Here is a 21863-nt window from a genome sequence, read left to right as displayed (position 1 = left end):
ACTGGTGGTGTGGTATCACTACAGCAACGCAGACAACATCTAACACCACAGAGATGCACCATTCTGACGTCTACTACATTATTAATGGAGCAATGTCTCTCTCCAATAAAACCTGTGCATAAGATGGAGGTGGATATGAATGGACGGTCCTACCGCCCATCACACCGTATGGCATTCACTATTCCAAAGCGCTTTACAACGGCCTCTCATTCACCCATTCTCACACACATTCACACACCAATGGCGACAAGCTACCATGCAAGGTGCCGGCCGCGCTCATTGGGAGCAATTTGGGGTTCAGTGTCCTGCCCAAGGACACTTCGACATGTGGCCAGCCGGGGGCTCGAACCACCGATCTGCCAACCTTGCGATCATTAGACGCCGGCTCTAACTCCTGAACCACAGCCACCCCGAGTATGGTCATGTATCTAAAAACCTAGGTTTGATAGAGCCTGTGTGTCAGCAACATGTCCCAGAGAGTTGTACACTTCAACTGGTTAGAGCACTAGATTCATATGGGGGCTTTATTGTCTAAGGGCTAGTTTAGAGATTTTGGAATCTAAAACGAATTCATTCCATCAGGTGTCTTCCAACGGCAGCTCTTATGCCTTAGGGCTACTCTAACAAACAAAAGGTTTAACACTAGAACAGCCGTGCCTATTTTACCTACTATAAGAGTCAAATTACCGTAGTCTTTACAATGGGAAGCTGCTACTTACACACAACGACCACTAGTTGGAACGTCTTGTAAATTAGCCTGCCTCCTACACAGAAAAAACTGTGAAATATCTTTCTATTAGCTTATCCTGGTGTGATTTTGAAAATGTAAGGATACTGGGTGGTAGAACGCACATATCTAGGAAAAGTCATGTGCAAAGGTATAGAAAGAAATGTTACTCGTTTGGTCAAATGACCCCATCCATGGCTGTTCTAGTGTTAATCCAGTTGTTAAGTCTGACGTCAAAAGTGACGTTTAGCCATTTCCGGGTCCAAACCAGAAATTCCCCGCACCAGAGTACCAGTGAACTACAGCGGTAGAATGACAGTTTAATCGTTTTTTAGACTCGGATCTATTCATACAACAAGGGACACAGCACTTTCCCGTTTTCTCCATATTGTCAGGGTATTTGAACCTCGGAAAAGCGCTATATAAATATAATTTATTATTATTATTATTTTGGCATTTCGAAGACAGCGCCTCAGCCAACTTTGGACCCGGAAACACGTCACGACTTAACAACCGAATAGGAGGTGACCCAGCACATGAGCTAATCTGGAGGAGTCATCACAGGTCATTGTGATGTCATCTTATTTGCATCATAAGATTCTTAAATAAACAATGGAGATTGGTGGAGGGCTGCAAGTCAGATCCCCCACCCCCCGACACACACACACACACACACACACACACACACACACACACACACACACACACACACACACACACACACACACACACACACACACACACACATACTGAGTGTGAAGGAAAGAGGCCACACAACCATCACCAAGGAGACCAGACAGAATCCCAGCTGTTTTTAGACAATGAAAAGGACAGGAGTGGCTCTGGGATTTAATCCTTTGTTGTAGACACAGGATTCCATTTCTCATTCTATATTAATTTGGTTCAAAGTATGTAATATTTTCAGAAAATAACTTTCTCATATTGTTAGCTTCATAGCATAATTGCCTACGTCATGCTTCACTTGTGGTCAGCCGAGCCATCTTTGTATATAGTGTCAAAAGTGCCTATGTCAAAGAGATGACTTGGGCAGATAGTGATTTTGGAATGTAACAAGCATTCTGATAGGCTAATGTCATAGAGGCAATAATGCCCAGTGAACCAGCAGTGTTAGGAGAGTAGAGTTAGGCAGATATCTAAATTTGGCCAAAATATGACTTCGGCAATTATGCTACGAGGCTAACGATATTTAAAAGGCTGGTCTGAGGTCTCTAATGGTATCATGCAGGTGATCATGATCACGTGATAAGGGACAGACAAGTCCTGGTGAGAGGGCAGGCATGACAGTGAATAGAAGCAGACTCTATCCTACCTGCTCTGTACTGATCTCTTATCTCTGCTAGCTCAGTGACACAGCAGCACTAACAAGTGCCCCCCCACACACCCCCACACACCCCCACCATCCCAGTGGTTCAGGGCAGCCTGGCGCATATATCGATCTATGCAAGGTTTTCTGTGGTTAACGCAGGCATTAAGTATTCCATCTCAAACACAGTCCGGGACACAAGGAATAGGACAACAGAGATATCTGAGACCGTGTCTAGAATTCACACGCTGAGATATATAAAAGGCAACCTTTGGTTTGGAGCCCCGTAGATCTGGATATGGATGAAGTGAGCCGTCTGTGGTGATGAACCTCTGGCTTTATGCGTATGAACAAGCCGCTTGTTCACGAACAATTAAATCGTACTTGCAACATCCTGAAAAGAGAAAGGCCCATTGTCTCTCAGCTTTACTGTCGTTAATTATGGAGAGTTTGGCAAGCTGCCGTCTCACCAGGAAATGTCCATATCACTGACGATGCACTGTTTTTAGGATGTGAGCATACTTCAGCATACTTTACTTTAGAATGAAATTAATTGAAGAAAAGACCAGTAAGCATCCTCAAAGGATGCAGGCCAAATAGCAAAATTACAGTACATAACTTTTTTACATGGGGTGGCTGTGGCGCTGTGGCACAGGAGGTAGAGCCGGCGTCTAATGATCACAAGGTTGACAGATTGGCGGTTCGAGCCCTGGCCCAGGCTCTGAACCCCAAATTGCTCCCAGTGAGCGGGGCCGGCGCCTTGCATGGTAGCTTGCCACCATTGGTGTGTGAATGTGTGTGTGAATGGAGAGGCCATTGGAGAGGCCATTGTAAAACGCTTTGGAATAAGGTGCTATAATATAAGGCACTTATATTATAAGTCAGTCCATTTACATGTGGACGCTCACAAACAGTGTACCACACATGGGGAAAAGCATTTATTTCACTACTAGGCATATAGTCCTATTGAACAAATCACATTTAAATATAATTGTATATAATATAATAATGTTGTAGAACATTGATGCCGGATTTCATAATCATAATCATGCTAACTTAGTAATCATACTCAAACAACTATGGATGTAATATGTTGTAAACGTGTAAAATAAGACAATATAGCATATGTGAATCTCATTAAACCCTGTCATGATGCTGTGTCACAGCAGGCTGTTACATAACTCCAGCTGGATTCTCAGAAATGAATGATGACCGGCTTTAAAAGTGCAAGTCAGCACAGTGCACAGACAGGCAGCTCCATTAAGACACACCTACATCTGAAACACAGCTTTACTGTGGAGTCAGTGACAAGAGCATCTACTCACCACACAGCTCACACTACTCATACCATCCCAGTAGTCTTGCCTGTAAATGTTAATAAAATGGTAAATGGACTGCACTTAGCTCCTTTATCCAAAGAGCTTTACAACGGCCTCTCATTCACCCATTCACACACACATTCACACACCAGTGGCGGCAAGCTACCATGCAAGGCGCCGGCCCACTCACTGGGAGCAATTTGGGGTAGGGCTGCAACTAACGATTATTTTGATAATCGATTAATCTGCAGATTATTTTTTCGATTCATCAATTAATCGGATACAAATGAAAAAGAAAAAAAAACAGATTTCTTTTGCAAATTTTATTTTATGTTTTCTAAATCGGCCAGGCCTATACATATACATGTGCAAAATGAATAAGTATTAATAAAAAATAATAAATAATATAAATAAAAAAGACTTTGCTACATCAAATAGGTTTAACAACAGGCCATGGACTATGGCGGTAGATTGTTTCAATAAAGTAATTGAACTGTAGCTCAATACATGCATTGTTTTAGGTAATAACTTTGCTTAATGTAAAGGTCAGTAACCCAAAGTGCAATATAGGCTACAGACAAGACACTAATGTTTTTATATAACAGATATGCTCCAAAACAATGCAATGTGTCCTCTCACTCCATACAATAGGCTAGGCTACAGTCAGTGCCTCACTGGTAGCTTGGTAGGCTACCACTAGCTAGCCTTTAGCTTATCACCGTGCTCTACCACTGATGTTAGCCAGCTAGCTAAATACACTTGTCATGCAATATTGAATTCATGAATGCGAGCAAACACTCACTGGCTATCGCATTACATTACAGTCATTTAGCTGACGCTTCGCCAGAACTCACAAGTGCATCTCCTTTTAAGGTGTTCTCGCATCACCGTTGTGCTCCCGTGCCATGCAAGATCGGTTTTGCATAGGTTGCACCATTTTTTAGTAGCTTTTAATGTGAAGTGCTCCCATACCGTGGACGATTTTGGTTGAGTCGTTTTCTCCGCCTCCGCCATGATCCAGACTGTATCCAGAGACTATTTTAAGTTAGACAGAGTAATTATGAACTCAGAGGAATATGTATGTTTATGAAAACAAAGATTAGAACAAATGCAAAACAAAGATGTATAACAGTTAAAGGAGTTAATTTATGGAATACTTTTGAAAAGGAAATGAAAATGTGTAGTACACTAAAAGGATTTTGAAAATTATTTAAAAATAAGATGATTAACAAGTATAAAACAGAGGTTTAAATATAGTTTTTGTTTGGTATTTTTTGAACTTTTTGTTGACATGCGTAAGTGAAATTTTGTTTATAAAAGTTTCAATGTTTTGATTATGCATTCATGGGGGGACATGCATACATGTAACAAGGGTAGGCGCAATAAGCCACGGCTTCAGCCTACACCTTTTTGGTCCTGGTGTTATGAATTGTGACTGTGTAAAAAACATTTATATCTGTATTGTAAATTGTATAGGGGACCAAAATAAACATTCTCAATCAATCATTTAAATGTAGCCGCCGCGCCGGTGTAGGTACCGGATTTTCCCACTTTTCCGGTTCCGGTCATAGGTCCTGCCCTTTCCGGCCATAGGCAGCGCTATGATTCGCTATGATTCGCGATGCCTACACCGGCTCAGCAAGACAGCGTGGCGTGCGTCAACAGGAAGTAGGTTTGTTATGGAACAAGACCCGACGAATCGATAATGGAATTCGTCGCCAACGAATTTCATTATCGATTTTTATCGATTTCAACGATTCGTTGTTGCAGCCCTAATTTGGGGTTCAGTGTCTTGCCCAAGGACACTTCGACATGTGGCCAGCCGGGGTTCGAACCGCAGATCTGCCAACCTTGCGATCATTAGACACCGGCTCTACCCCCTGCACTACAGCAATTGTAGACAAATACATTATACTCATAACAATACTAACACCAAATACATAGAGTACAATCTGGGTTATGGCAGTAATGTGTTGAGGTACCCATGGAGAGGTGAAAGAGGAGACTGAGCAGGTCCCCTCAGCAGAAGGGTACAGTGGGAGGCCATTGAGAAGCCATGCTCTCCTCTCCATCCTCTCTCCTCTCTATCCATGCTCTCCTCTCCATCCTCTCCATCCTCTCTCCTCTCTATCCATGCTCTCCTCTCCATCCTCTCTATCCATCCTCTCTATCCATGCTCTCCTCTCTATCCATCCTCTCCTCTCCATCCTCTCTACCCTCTCTCCTCTCTATAGTCTGTTCTCTCTATCATCTCTCCTCTCTCTCCTCTACCCTCTCTACACTCTACCCTCTCTCTCCTCTCTATAGTCTGTTCTTTCTTTTCTTCTCTTTATCTTTATTCTCCCATGTCTCTGGGTTTCACTCTCTTTCTTCTCAAAGATGGCTATCAGAATATCCCATCATACCACAGTGGACAGAGCAGAGGCTCACAGCGCTCTGCATAATGTAATGGGACAGTGAAGCATTTTTTAATCTTTTGGCTCCAAAAAAGTTTGGATTTGAAGTTTTGGATTTTAAATCACATTAGGTTAAAGTAGTGACTCTCAAGAGTATTTGGGGACACATTGCTTTCACCATTTGGAAATGACAGTCCTGCTATTTCAGGGCACCAAAAGTAATGGGACAATTGGCTTGACAGGTGTTTCTGGTAAGTCAGTGTTGGTAAGTGTGTTTCGAAATGGCAAAAGTCACAAAATGATTGGATCTCACAGGTGTAGCTGCTGCTCTCTGACAAAGCACAATGAATCCTACCCAGACACCTCTCTCTGAATGAGACATCTAATATCTAGAAAACTAATGTGTTGTTTACCAGACCCAGCAGTGACAGCGGTATTCAAATGTCACATCTGGAAGTTGTGTAAGGCCCCTGCTATCATGTACTGAAGGATGTCCTGAGTCTTATGTTGATGCTGAATGTTGTCTAGACACATTGACTCATTACACTAGCAGGCAGGGGTTAGCAGTGTGTGTAATACAATTACCCTGCCACATCTGTCACAGTGGGAATGGGATTGCCGCGGGCAAAGTCTCCATTCAGACCTCCTCAATCATGCAGATGCTCTCAGCTCATCGCCTCTGTACCATGCAAGGCCAGAGGATCACAGCCATGTCCACGCCTCCTCTCCTTACAGGACCTGCTGCTGTCTGAATGATGTCTCTCTATCATTCCACATCAGACAGGCCAACACCCTCCCAACATTTAAACAGGCCCTCAAAACCCACCTCTTCAAGCTCGCCTTCACCAGTTAACCCTCTCCCCCTCCCCTTCCCATGTGTCCCCAGAACTACCTTAATTAGGCCCCTTTCTTTTATTTCTATTTTGTTTCTTTTTATTATTACTACTCGATATTTTCAGTTTGTAAAGCGTCTTTGAGTGTCTAGAAAAGCGCTATATAAGTTTATTATTATTATTCTCCGGTGCCATTACTGTATGCTCTATACTGTTACTTACTGTATGCACACACTGGCACGTATGGCAACTACCCTTTGAGATTCCAACGAGATTCTGAAAAGCATCATATTGGTGTTGTGGCACATAATACCCTGAAGCCTACCCTGCAGAAGTCCCTAGATGGGTGCTACACCAGAATGCTGTGTGCAGTACTTAACATCGACAAGAGTGAACATATTACCAACAATATGGCTCAGCATGGATGAGCCACAGACACACCTGCCCACAGCAGAATGGATGAACCACAGACACACCTGCCACTCAGCAGCTGGTGACAGGCCACAGACAGGCCAAAAACTAAATCACTTCAGTCAAATTGCATTGCCAAGCACAGTACATCCTAGCACTTATAGGAAAGTATACTGGGCCACTAAATAACCTACCTTCAAAAACGAGATAAGAATAAGCACCTGTAAGCGCATGACTGACAAATTCCTCTGAGTACTATATGATAGTAATTAAAGGATAATTCATGAATACAATATGGTATTGACACATTATTAATTATAATATTATAATTCAATTATAATATAATTTGACAGTCACTTTTAACATGACTACATTTACTCTCCAAGTGTGTTGAAAGTACTTCAGATAATCTCATTATAAGTATACTTAAATATGAATTAAGAGGTCAATTTTACAAGTATACTTAAGCCTACATAATTACAATTTCAGTATATTAAATACAACTTTAGTACAATTTAAGATGGGTCATTTTAATATCAATTTAGTGTACTAATATACTTTAGTGTGTGTTTCGCTTCTCTGATCTGAGTCCCTAAGTGGCTATAAACACCTAAGTACCCTTACAGCTCCATATGCATAATTCACAAACTAAATTGTATTGTAATCCCAATGTCTGAGTGTGATAGATTATGTAAATGATTCAGTGATGTTTCAATAAACGACTACCTCTTCATTTATTGATTGACAGAAAGTGCCCTGTAACAGTTTACTGCCCTGTCTTAACAGTAATGGGACTGAGACAAGCTGTACTGCAACCAGGGTTGCCAGATGGGGTGGGTTCCCGCCGAATGGGCTACTTTTGATCACACTGGGTCTTTAAAAAAAAGCATTTAGGTTGGATAAATAGCATTTATTATTATTATTATTAGTAGTAGTAGTAGTAGTAGTAGTAGTAGTAGTAGTAGTAGTAGTAGTAGTAGTAGTAGTAGTAGTAGTAGTAGTAGTAGTAGTATTATTATTATTATTATTATTATAGGGTTGGGCTGGATAAATAGCATTTAGGCAGTATCAAAATGTCAGTGCCTGAAAGTTACAAAATGTATTAAGTTAAAACACACACACCCTAGTAGCAACATACAATGTGCAGGTTCTTTTTATTTTACAGTAACAGACAAACAGTTTAAAGGCAGGAGATGGGCACCTGCCCAATAGTAATTTGCGGTTTTCTGACAATACAGGTTTTGGGCTGGTGGTTTTTGGTGTTTTTTTTACTGTGGTTAGGCTGGAAATTGTCAATCCCATCTGGCAACCCTGACTGAAACAATGAGGCTTTACAAATTGTGATGTCACTACCGCACACCTCCGCCGCAGAGGCTGTTGCTAAGCAACCAGCTCAGGCAAGCAGATCACCATAGAAACCGTTGAGGGGGGAAAAAAAAGAAAACAAAAAAAGACAAATAATCGCAAATCCTTGATAATAATTATAATAATAGTACTAAGGAGCGTATATTTTGAAAAAAAATACTATTATTATTATATTCATATATAGAAAATGTTGAAAGCATGAACCCAGTCATTCAACACCCTGTCAGGTTAACCAACAGTGTGTTGTGACTCGTATTCCTGAAGAGACATTTTAAAGTTACGTGTTTGAAATTGTTTTGGGGTTTTATTTCCCCATTTTTGCAGATGTGTACACAGTACTGGATATAACAACAACCCAGGATATTCCTGTCAGCATTAGAATGTAATGCTTTATTCCTACACCCCCCAAATACAGAAAACATTACAACACTGAATTTATAATCCAGACATAAACAAATTAAGGTCTTTAAATAGTCATAGTTCTAGATATAACACTCCTCCCAATTCTACTTTTGGTGTTTTTACTTCTCCTATTTATAGCACCTGCATCTCATTTGAATGTGTTTGTCATACATCATATGATTTCCAATGTATTATTATTTGTTTATTCGTCAGGGACCAGGGATGTAGCCTACAACACGTAATTGAACAAGATGTAGCTAGAAAGCTAAATCAAATAATATTGCCAATGTATTTCCTAAACGTAATAAAATCCGGTACATAATCACCATATCATCTTGATATCCATTAGTCAATTAATAGCCCTGCATCCCATTCCTCTCACCCACCCAGAGCCCCTGACAGAAGACAGTTTTGTCTACAATTAATGCTTTTTCTGATGTGTTGTCAGTCACTCTCACAACCGACTTGTCTCTCAGTCGCTGGGTGAGTGGTGCTGATGTGTGTTGTTGACAAAATAAGAGTGTCTCTGTTTCGGGCTCTGTGGCGCTGGACCTCACAGGGCCATGAGGGCTGAGAGGGTGTGGGTGTGGGCCACAGAGAGGGCTGAGGGGGTGTGGTGATGTCACAGAGAGGGCTGAGGGGGTGTGGTGATGTCATAGAGAGGGCTGAGTGAATGTGGGGGGCTGAGGGGGTGTGGTGATGTCATAGAGAGGGCTGAGTGAATGTGGGGGGCTGAGGGGGTGTGGTGATGTCACAGAGAGGGCTGAGGGGGTGTGGTGATGTCATAGAGAGGGCTGAGTGAATGTGGGGGGCTGAGGGGGTGTGGTGATGTCATAGAGAGGGCTGAGTGAATGTGGGGGGCTGAGGGGGTGTGGTGATGTCACAGAGAGGGCTGAGGGGGTGTGGTGATGTCACAGAGAGGGCTGAGGGGGTGTGGGGGTGGAAGGAGAGGATCTGGAGTAGGCTGGGTGACACTGTTCCAGCGTCCTAAACAGCACATCACTACTGCTGACAGTCTAGGCCTGATGAGAGACGCAAAGGCTGTGCTCCCCTCCTCTCCCCCCTACTGCCATCCATCCATTATAAGTGGTTTGGAACAGATGTCCTGGGTAATAATGCTTTCGTTTGGAATAGGCAGTTGAGTTAGAAGGATACAACACCAGGGGGGGGTGTTCTGTATGTCTCCCAAATATACTAGAAAGGGCAAAAATACATTAAAAAAAATGTTATTGCAGTTATTTTTACTTATGGTAAAGCTTGCAGCTTGCTTGTAGCTCTGTGTACTTTCGTAATGCTGGCCTTGATAACTCAATGGGCAGTGTTACTTCACCGTGGTGTACAGGAACAACAACTAATTAAACTGTCCCATCCATCACCAACATCAATGCATGAAAAAAGCACTGTAGATAAAGGGAAGCGTATGTATGTATCGGGGAGAGATTAAGGGGGAAAATCAAGTAAATAGCTCAACAGAGGGTTGCCACACCTTCTGAAACATCAAATTCAAGCACCTTTCAAGGACTTTCAAGCACCTTTCAAGGACTCTCAAGGACCCATGTCTATTTTCAAAAACGTTTAAGACCTTGATTTCTTTTTCTCAAATTCACAAACTTTCAAGGATTTCAAGGACCCATGGGAACCCTGTCAACAGCACATGGAATGGTCATTTGGCCACCTACCATCTTCCCGTCAACAGTGTAGAGCCTCTTGACTACCCCAGAGTCCAGTTTGATGGCGTCTGTGATGTCAGTCAGGACCTGATCAAAGGAGTGGGCGGTCTTCTTGTTGAGCAAGATGCGTACAGCCTTGCGAGGCTTGACCCCACTGCGAATGATGGTCACCAGTTTAGGCCGGATGAAGTCCTTATCCAGTGTTTCTAGGGAGCCGGCCTGAGCACTGCAGAGGGACGAGGGAGCTCGGGCAGACGCACCGGTCCTCACTCCAACCGACCAGTTAGGGTTTATGTTCTTGGTGTAGTCCAGCTTCTTGTAGGGTTCTATGGACCCGCATACATAGCTTTCTCCTGTAGGTAATGTAGAAGAAACAGATACTTTTGTCAAACCAAAATCGCTGGATACAGCAATTGCATACTTTTCTATGAGTTATGGAACAGTTTTCCAGCAGGATGTATTCAAGTGAGTGTAGTAAGCAAAAATAAGCTGCAGCTGGTCTGCAGAAGACCCATCTCTTCAGGCTACACCTTAACTGCTCCTCCTGAGACATCTACTACCCCCCTGCACTGTCTCCAGAGACGCCTGCTCCCCCCCACCCCCCCCATACTGCTTCTCCTGAAACATCTACTACCTCCCTGCACTGTGTCTCCAGAGACGCTTGCTTCCCCCCCCTATACTGTTTCTCCTGAGATTTCTACTACACCCCTTGCACTGTTTCTCCAGTGTCTACGAATAAAATAAAACCTTTCTTCTTCTCGCATGACGACTGCCAATGGCCGCTGGCCTGAGCTAGATTGCTTTTCCTGCTACGACTGGTGGATTGATGATTCACTTACTTACTTGTAAGTCGCTTTGGAATAAGGCATCTGCTAAACAGCAAAAATGTAAAACGTAAATGTATATATTTAACCGACAGCAAACACTGGACAAACCATGCACAACGGACAGGCCTACAGGAAAAGGCCAACTGTACTCTTGTCTGTTCTAAACAGCTGTCTGTTTGAATTTTCAAGAAGAATGAAATAGAACACGTATTCAATACTTCACCTACGGTAAAGTACTGACTGATCAGCAGGATTCGACCCCTGCTAGGTCTCTCATGTGATAGACCAAAGCATTGGTGACGGAAGCCACAGACATGAACTGTTTTGATGTGTTTCTAATGTGCAGCCCTGTCTCTGTGTCTGTTTGTGTTTTATGTGGTGCTAGTTGACTTCTGGCTTCTTGTGTTGATTGTTCTGTTTGGTGAGTCGAAGATAATTTTCCACCTTGGTGGACAATAAAGTTATATTCAATTCAATTCATCTACCATTACGGCCAGAGGACATCCTCAAATAATCCTGTGTCCAGAAGACCGGTCCATCCAGGTCCATTCTGGCACGACCCATTTGCTGCTTACCTTCCACCAGCTGATCCATGCTGGTGATCTTCTGTGTCCCGTCGATGGAGTAAATGGTCCGGACTCCCTGGGGCAAGTTGACATTGTCGGACAGAGACCTAGTGAGGTCGGCCAGGAGGGCGTCTATGGACCTGAATCTATCCTGGGAGATAGCGTATACGATCCCTTTGAAGTGGCGGTCTCCGTTGCGGTAGAAGCTGACCTTCTTGGCTTTCTTCTCTGAGCTCAGGGCCTGGAGGGTCCGGGTCCGGTAGAGGCTACAGTGGGCGCTGTGAGTGGGACTGGGGAGGCCGTTCGCCCGAGAGCTCCCGCGGTTATACCGCTGAGCCTTGTCCCGCTCGTCGAAGTGTTCGAGTCCCATGACTGTGAAGTGATGCTCCATGGCTGTGGATTGACAAACCCAGACACAGTCAGAGATGGACACAGTCACAGAGAGACACAGTCACAGAGATACAGTCACAGAGATACAGTCACAGAGAGACACAGTCACAGAGAGACACAGTCACAGAGAGATGCAGTCACATAGATACAGTCACAGATAGACAGTCAAACCCAGACACAATCAAAGACACAGTCAAACCTAGACAGTCACAGGTAGACACAGTCACACCTAGACACAGTCACAGAGAGATAGTCACAGAGAGACAGTCACAGATAGAAACAGTCACAGATAGACACAGTCACAGATAGACACAGTCACAGATAGACAGTCAAACCCAGACACAGTCAAAGACACAAAGATAGACACAGTCAAACCTAGACAGTCACAGGTAGACACAGTCACACCTAGACACAGTCAAACACTAGACACAGTCACAGATAGACACAGTCAAAGAGACACAGTCAAACCCAGACACAGTCACAGATAGACACAGTCACAGAGAGATACAGTCACAGAGAGACAGTCACAGATAGACACAGTCACAGATAGACACAGTCACAGATAGACAGTCAAACCCAGACACAGTCAAAGACACAAAGATAGACACAGTCAAACCTAGACAGTCACAGGTAGACACAGTCACACCTAGACACAGTCAAACACTAGACACAGTCACAGATAGACACACAGATAGACACAGTCAAACACTAGACACAGTCACAGTCAAAGATAGATACAGTCACAGTCAAAGATAGATACAGTCATAGATAGACACAGTCACAGATAGATACAGTCATAGATAGACACAGTCACAGATAGACACAGTCACAGATAGATACAGTCACAGATATAGACAGTCACAGATAGACACAGTCACAGATAGACACAGTCAAATATAGACACAGTCACAGATAGACACAGTCAAAGAGACACAGTCAAACCCAGACAGAGTCACAGATAGACACAGTCAAAGACAGACACAGTCACAGTTAGACACAGCCACAGATAGACACAGTCAAACCTAGACACAGTCAAACCCCATAGACACAGTCACAGATAGACACAGTCAAACCTAGACACAGTCAAGGTGCACATTTACAATGAGAACATAATAAATATACAAAATAAACCAGAAAAGCCATTTACGCAGTCTCCCTTTCCTCTGGCATGCTGTCGGACAGAGTATCACACATGTTGAATAATAAACTGGTTCCAAATCTTAATAAAAAATATCGTCTCTTATTTCTGACAGAGTCAACCTGCACCTTTTACAAGACAGCACACACCCTAATTGCATGCTGTCGGAGAAATGAATCACATTCACAACTATAATAAGCTGCCGTTTACCCGTGTCGACACCGATGATTATAGCTTATTAATATATAACAATATAATAGGCATGGGTTTATTATCTAAAGAGAAATATTTACAGATATCATAGAGCATTTAGGCTACACCATATCGAACAACACCTAGGCCTGTCAGAACTATTCAAGTATGTTTAGCGATGGTACAACCGTACCTGTTAATTGATGTCAGATTCAGGGAAACGCGTCAATGTTTTCAAGCAATTGCATAAGCCTCCATCAACGTTTTATATGTCTGTGCTGATGTGTCTCGAGCCTTTGGAGAACCATGCGTCCCTTTGTCGCCAGCGCCTGTGAGCAGCATGCACAGAGGAGGAGGGAGGAGAGGCTGAGATGCAGCTGGTGTCTTCCCCTCGGCAGTGATTTACAGAGAGAGAGAGGGAAGAGGGGGGGGGAGGGGAAGGGGGAGAGAGAGGGAGGGGGGGGAGAGAGAGGGAGGGGGGAGAGAGAGAAAGGGAGAGAGAGGAAGGAAAGGGGAGAGAGGGAGAGAGAGAGAGAAGGGAAGGGAGAGAGAGAGAGAGGAAGGGGGGGGGGAAGAAGAGGGGGGGAGAGAGAGAGAGGAAGGTGGGGGGGAAGGGGGAGAGAGGGGGAGTGGGGGAGGGGAAGGGGGGTGAGAGAGAGAGAAAGGGGGCGTGATAAAGGGGGAGAGAGAGGAAGGAAAGGGGAGAGAGGGAGAGAGATGGGAAGGGAGAGAGGAAGAGAGGGAGAGAGAGAGGAAGGGGGGGAGAGGGAAAGAGAGAGAGGAAGGGAGAGAGAAAGAGAGGAAGGGGGGGAGAGAGAGAGAGAGAGAGAGAGAGAGAGAGAGGGGGGGGGGGAAGGGGGAGAGAGAGGACTATTGTCGTTGTCTTGTGCGTCCCTTATTCACATCAGGACCATCGGAGCACGTTTGAACCCCCTCGGATCCTCAGTTGCGCTCCTCCTTGCAAGACGCACAACGTTGTACAGAAAATCTGCATCCGCACACTCAAATCTGTGCAAAAAACGTAGTTTACTGCGAGCTTTCGGTTATTGACCTTCTTCAGACATAAAGCAGTGACAAGTGAATGCAGTGGTGTAGAGGGTTCAAACAACATCACTTGATTAGCCAATGCACACCTGTGCCAGATATTTCACCTAGTGGCTAGGCATCAAGGGAATTGTAGTCCTAGATTTAGTGGACTACAAAAACACATACACAAGTGTTCATAAGACAAGAAACACCAAAATACATAAAAATATTTACAATATATATATACATAGCAGAACAAAAACGATAGGCCCTACATGCTACAACATGCCGACATCAGGCAGTAGTTATCATATACAAGTCAAAGACCCAGGAATTCATCGTAGACTTCAGGAGGAAAAAGTCAGAGATCCAGCCCCTGCTCATCGACGGAGAGAGCGTGGAGAGAGTCTCAACCCTCCGATTCCTGGGACATCACATGCGGGATGACCTGACCTGGAAGGACAACACAAAAGGCACCATCAAGAGGGCACAACAGCGGCTATACACCCTGAGATGCCTCAGGAAAGAACACAACAAGCAGGAGATACTGGTGGCCTTCTACCGCGGCGCAGTGGAGAGCATCCTCACCTACGGCATCTGCAACTGGTTCTACAGCTGCACAACAGCGGAGAGAAATGCGCTACAGAGAGTCGTGAGAACAGCACAGAAGATCACCGGCGCCCCCCTCCCCTCTCTGGAAGAGCTGTACAACACACGCTGTCTCGGGAAGGCCTCCAAGATCTCCAGGGACCCGACCCACCCTGGGCACGTACACTTTATCAGGCTGCCCTCGAAAAGGAGGTACAGGACCCCGGCCGCTAAGACAAACAGACTGAAGAACTGCTTCTACCACAGGGCCGTCAAGGCCCTGAACACAGCAAAGACCTAAGTTCTGGGCCCAGGACAGTCTGGACGGATTGTATGGCAGCTGCTGGACTGAAAAAATCAGGTGTAGTGCTGAGGCACAAACATGTACATTTCAAGCCTGCAAACTGTGACACTTTAAATAACGTGAAAAAATACTATTGTGCAATATGACAACCCTAGTTGACTATCTGTGCAGTATAGTACAGTGGATTGTGTACATAGCCTTTATTTATGTAAACCAGCTCCTTACCTTCTTGTGATTTTATTCTTTTTCTAAAAGTTTTTTTTTTTTTCCTTTCCTAACACCAGGGGAGCCACCCCTCCTAAATTTCGTTGTTTGGTACCTGTACTGTAGCAATGACAATAAAGTCCATTCATTCATTCATTCATTCATAGCATTGAACATAATAGTGTCTAAGTAATTTATTCATTCATAGCACTCGTGTCGAAATCCTCATTCAAACCTAGGGGTTATAGACTTTGTACTGACACACAACGTTGAAATAAGACTCAAATGTGTGGCTGACAAACACCGACTATCAAACCTTTTTGATAATGACATTTATGCTACAGGTTTGTTTAACAACTTCAAGGTTTAAAATCCGAGTTAATGTTATTGGAGACAACACCTGACAAGCTATATTTTTTTGTTGATAAACGTGTCTACGGTTATTTGGTTATTTAGTAGTTTTTTAATAAAGTGCTACATGACTCCCTCGTGTCTCGCCGACAGTCATTATTTAGTAAATGCAACGTTTTTTGGTAAACATAAAATGCTTTCATGTTTGTTCGAGTGGCACTGCCTTAAATACAAATCAACACTTTGTCAAATAACTTGTCGTTCCAAATGTCTTTATGATTTTACATCTAATCATTATGTTTATCATAATGTTTACACACTCCAATACATGTGTAACTGTAGTTACAGTATATGTATAATGTATGTTAGTTAGTGTGAGCGCTGCCATCGCTAAATCTAAGAGGACTGACCTGAAAAACAAGCGCAGAGCTCCAAATATCTTTCTTTTTTAACTTGATTTCAAGTGAGTTATAAAAAACTTTTGTCTCAAGCTTTTCACACCATTCTATTTGTTAATAATAATAATAATAATAATACATTATTAATATAGCGCTTTTCTAGACACTCAAAGACGCTTTACAAACTGAAAAGATCAAGTAGTAATGATAACAAGAAACAAAAGGTAAATAGAAGAAAGTATAGGGGCCTAATTAAGGTAGTGCTGGGGACACATGGGAAGGGGAGGGGGAGAGGGTTAACTGGTGAAGGCAAGGTTGAAGAGGTGGGTTTTGAGGGCCTGTTTAAATGTTGGGAGGGTGTTGGCCTGTCTGATGTGGTTGGGGAGGGCGTTCCAGAGGGACGGGGCTGCGGCTGAAAATGCCCTATCACATCAGGTCTGGAGCTTGGTGTTCCTGGTGGTCTTGAGGGTGGTTTGGTCGTCAGACCTGAGTCAACGGGAGGGGATGTGGAGGGGGACGAGGTCGGCAAGGTAGGAGGGGGCCAGATTGTTGATGGCTTTGTAAGTGGTGAGTAGGATTTTGAATTGGATAAATTCATTCAAATTCACATTTATTGACATGATATCATCTTCAACATGACAGTGACATTATCCATTACATATGTGACTCAAGTAAATGGTTAAAATCATTACCGTCTCTGAACAGCTCTGATCTCTCATTTGATCTCTGTGCAGATAAGCATGAAAAAGAAAATACATTCTCTAAACTCAGAAACACATGGGGCAGATAAGTGAAAAAGTGACCAACAGATAAGTGAAAAAGTGACCAACAGTACACATCAACAGGTGGAAAAACTAACATTTATTTGTTTTATTTCCTCCTTTGCTAAGATGATTGGATGTCAGGTTCTTGTTATATAGAATGTGAATAACTCTTAACCTGGTGAAAACAAGAGAATAGGTAACCCATGTGAATGCTATAATTTCTTACATTATCTTCCTTTCAAAAGTCAAGTTATCATCAACTACACACTGTGGTGGCATGGAGCAACATGAACTATCAAACTAACCTAGTAGCAGTAAATCAATTCAAACCAGAACCAAAAATTCCATTATCTAAACAAATCACTATCTTACCAAGGTTTTCTCATGCAATAATCAAACTATTAAAGAGTCTGGGAAGTCTACATAATGGTTCCATTTGTTTTGTGTCAAAGTTGAGTATCATGTCGTTAGCCTCATAGCATAATTGCCTAAGTCATGCTTCACTTGTGGTCAGCCGAGCCATCTTTGTATGTGGTGTCAAAAATTCCTAAAGGCCAATGCACACGGCCCCGATTTTGTCGCACCGCCGAATTCAATTCCATTGTTTTGAATGAGACGATGCACACGGCGTGCGATGCGATTTTGTCGGACGACAACATTCGATTCTCCATTCATACCGACTCACTTCGCACGCCGATTTTGTCGCACGACAATCACTATCTGCCAAAGAGATGACTTGGGCAGATAGTGATTTTGGAATGTAAACAAGCATTCTGATAAGCTGATGTCATAGAGGCAATAATGCACAGTGAATCAGCAGTGTTAGGAGAGTAGAGTTAGGCAGATTTGGCCAAAATATGACTTAGGCAATTATGCTATGAGACTAACGATCTTAAACATCCAAACAAATGTTATCCCCCCCAAAAACGTGTGATTGAATCCTGGCAGAGAAGTGGGCAGCCATGCTTGTGTTGATGATGTCATAATAAGGTTGGAATGAGGTTGCACGTTGGAACCTCAGAATGGAATGATGATCAGGGACAAAACAATGAACACAAAGAAATTCATACTTAAAAACCCATCTGAAGTTTGTCCCTTTACATATTAATTGTCTCGAGCTCTAAAACAATACATTCAAATGACATCAACAGTACTCTACAGAGAATCTTGAAAGTCAACATTAAAAAGACTCTCTTGAATGATATTTACATAACTGTTTTCCTTAAGAAAAACTCTGTAGAGAACTCATATCTCAACTGGGAACTCAAGTGGTGAGTCCCCAGAATAAATAACAACATTCGATAGACAGACATAATTGACATCAGGTTAAAAACCACAAACAAATACTGAATCGAGATGAGAAAAAAATATTCATATTTCTGTAGCTTCTAGAAGAAGCTAGTCTTTAGTTTAATGGTGGGCGCTGCTTGTACAGTGGGTTGGGCCTTAGCTGCTGCTTTGGCCTTGTTGCTGGCCTGATTGGCTCGTATGGCCGACTCAAGGCAGGTCTTCAGCTCAGGGGCTGCTCCAATCACAGTCTTGAAGGCCGCTGGGTACAGGGGCCCGATACGCATCAGGTTCTGCAGGGCGAAGTCGTGCAGCCCTTTAGAGGCCGGGGGCGCGAAGGCGAAGGCGTTCTCGTCCAGCAGGTAGGAGATCAGAGTAGGGACCAGGAGAGCCAGCAGCTGCACCCCTGGTTAACATGGAGAAAGAGAGAGGGTGAAAGATGTTTAGGTTGGATATAATGCTTTCCATTTTTGCAGTGCTGGAAGTTTTTTTTGCAAGAGCTAGCTAAAATGGAGGGACAGCAAGAAGCGTGCAAGGTTGCCAGATGGGATTGACAATTTCCAGCCCAACAACAACTAAAAACCGCAGAATCCACCAAAAACCACCCCAACACTTATATACCACCTAAATGCTTTTTTCCCATCCAGTGTGTATACGTGTGAGAAAGCAGTTAGCTGAGCTGAAATCCGACCTCCTGAGATTCAACAGGAGGTTGAAACAGGAGCTAAGCTCTCATATTATGAGGAATTGTGCACTTTTTGAAGAAAGCATGACATTTCTACCATAGTTAGTACATACCATAAGGTTTATTTTCAGATGTGGAGGGAAGTCAGATTTGACCCCAGAGGCCCGGGAGAGGTCAAATATTCAAGATGGCCGCCAGGCCCTGTGTCTAATGTTCAAACACGCTTAATTTTGGAACCAAACAGAGTAGAAAAACACTTTAGGTGTCCTTTCCAACTAAGTTAAGGATGCCTATTCATTTGGTGATACTTTTGAGATTGCCAGAATTCAAGAAAATGCATTTAGTTCAAGGTCAAGGTAAAACTTTACCTCAGAAAACACAATTAGTTCCTAACTGTAACATGCAAAGACATTGAATTTGATTATAGCCGGGAATGAGTTTGCTAGCTAGCTATGGCAGCACTGATCAAAATAATTCTGCTAGATAAACTAGTGTAGGTCTGTTATTAGTCTTTTTATTACTGGTTTCAAAGCAAGTTTCAGAATAAGAGTCATGGTACCGAAATGTTGTAGTAAATACATTTTTTGATTGGACAACACTTGTCACGCAAACACTTCCAAAGAACAAGTTGCCACTGTTCAGTAGGCCACCTGTCAAGATAAGGTCAAAAGACAAGGGACAACTTGCAGTACTGAAGAGTGACTGTGGTCTCTTTTCAAGGCTGTACATCTCCTGTCAAACATGAGATGGAGACATCCAACATTTCTTCTCCCATGAAAACCAGGCAGCCCCACCAGCTCTGTCAACTGGAGGAAAACTTTGGGGTTAAAGCAGATCTACTTCGCTGCCTGGAGTCAGATCTGCTCGAAGACAAGAGTGTGCCTGTGGCTGATGCAGTAATTCTCGATGGTGCAGCTGTGGTTCAAATGCTAAATCCTAGCACATCAAGAACATTTCAAGAGTATGGAGAAACAGTGTTTGCACCATACATCTCTGCTCAACTTCAGAAAAACACCCAAGTCAACCTTGTCTGGGATGTATACCTACCTGCCAGCCTGAAAGCCTCGTCCAGACAGAAGAGGGGAAAGGGCAGCAGGAAAAGGGTGGCTCCTCCTACTGTGATGCCTAAGAACTGGATGGACTTCCTTCGATGCAATGAGAACAAAACCGAGTTGTTTTCTTTCCTGTCACGCAAAGCTGTTCATCTACCTCTAGCACAGGGCAAGGAACTGTATGCAACAGATGGAACTGGAGTCTTCTGCTCTCCTGCGGAGTCATGCTTGGCCTGCCTTGCCCCATGTTCGCTAGACGAGTGTGACACTCGTCTACTTCTGCATGTGGCAGATGCTGTGCAGAAAGGTTGTAAGAAGGTGACCATACGTACCGTTGATACTGATGTGGTGGTACTGGCTGTGGCTTCATTCAGCAAAATAGCTCCTGATGAGCTGTGGTTTGCCTTTGGTGTCGGGTCAAGCTTACGGTACATAGCTGTCAGGCATGAAAACAGGTCGGGGTGAAAAAGGTGAGAAGGATACGAGACCCGGATCCTGCTAGGGCAGTCGGAGACTGAGAGCCAAAAAAGATTATTGGGGTACCAGAAAGAGACACATCATACATGCGGGCTCACAAAAGCACTCCTTCTCACTCTCCCTCACTCACACACACACTCCAATAGGCTACGAGACCAGTGGTGTCATTTCAGCAAAAGCCACGATATGGCATGGTACCAAATGGGGGGGGTAGAGGTGGATTTTTTTTCTCCAAATCAGTTATGCAATAGTTTTAGTGAGTTGTTTCTGTACAAAAACGAAAATATGAATATATATATAATTATTAAATATGTATAATTAAGTGCAAATAAAGTATCTTTACATGTTCACATGTAAACATACACATACAGTATGTTGTATAAGAAACTAGACTGACAACTTCTCATGAAATGCGCAACAGCGCAGCTTTAATATAAGCTAGTACAGTGTTTCCCAAACTGTGGGGCGTGGGGGGTAGTGCAGGGGGGGCGCGAAAAATAATTATATATATATATAATATATATATATAGATTTGATGACGCCCTTAGTCTGTGTACTACGGTAGCAGTCGCACTGTTATTCTGTTCTTGTATGAAGGTACGTGCTAATGTGACGTCACTACGTTGACTGTCGAGTCTGTTGTCAGTCTGTGAATAAACTTACCGGAGACATGCAGAAGAGAATACCGAGTCTGCTTTACTTATTGTTCATACGCGATTCATGTGCACCCAAGCTCAACACATATATACCATATATCTGCCATATATCATACTTCCGTTATATATCAAAAAATATGATGATAAATACATATAAAACGGAGGTATGATATATATGGCAGTCTCACGCGCCTGTCACGTCTCCAGTACAGTAGAACTTCGCATCCTTTGACACATATGACGGGATGTAAGGATCTTGTAACTTCGCAAACAATGGCAAAATTGAAATAGTTTACTCTATGTTCAACTGCCGCGGCGAAGTTACAGATGCTTACATCCCGTCATATGTATCAAAGGATGCGAAGTTCTAATGTACTGGAGACGTGACAGGCGCGTGAGACTGCCATATACAGTATGTGCCGTTTTATATGTATTTATCATCATATTTATATCATCAAGGATCTTGACGGGATGTAAGGATCTTGTAACTTCGCAAACAATGGCAGAATTG

At 43.2% G+C, this 21863-nt stretch overlaps 2 protein-coding genes across 4 annotated transcripts in view; both read right to left on the bottom strand.

Moving 5' to 3' along the window:
* LOC308165766 (serine/threonine-protein kinase DCLK1-like) overlaps positions 1-12210 on the bottom strand; it is a gene marked incomplete at both ends in the record, with an annotated part of 43915 nt that extends 31705 nt beyond the window's left edge. The window contains 2 exons of the mRNA XM_080539920.1: positions 10457-10800; positions 11850-12210. Of these exons, the coding sequence (XP_080396046.1) occupies positions 10457-10800; positions 11850-12210 (705 nt within the window). The remainder of the gene's footprint in view (positions 1-10456; positions 10801-11849) is intronic.
* Positions 12211-17033: 4823 nt separating this feature from the next.
* Positions 17034-21863, bottom strand: part of heatr5b (HEAT repeat containing 5B) — a 71397-nt gene continuing 66567 nt past the window's right edge. For all 3 annotated transcript variants that reach the window (XM_080531648.1, XM_080531650.1, XM_080531649.1), the window contains exon 35: positions 17034-18888. In XM_080531648.1, coding sequence (XP_080387774.1) covers positions 18584-18888 — 305 coding nt within the window. In that variant the 3' untranslated portion in view covers positions 17034-18583. The remainder of the gene's footprint in view (positions 18889-21863) is intronic.

The sequence above is a fragment of the Nansenia antarctica genome (assembly GCF_963989245.1).
Source record: "Nansenia antarctica genome assembly, chromosome: 1".
NCBI lineage: Eukaryota > Metazoa > Chordata > Actinopteri > Argentiniformes > Microstomatidae > Nansenia > Nansenia antarctica.
Note: the sequence above shows the minus strand (reverse complement) of the source record. Positions and strands in the feature narration are given on the sequence as shown.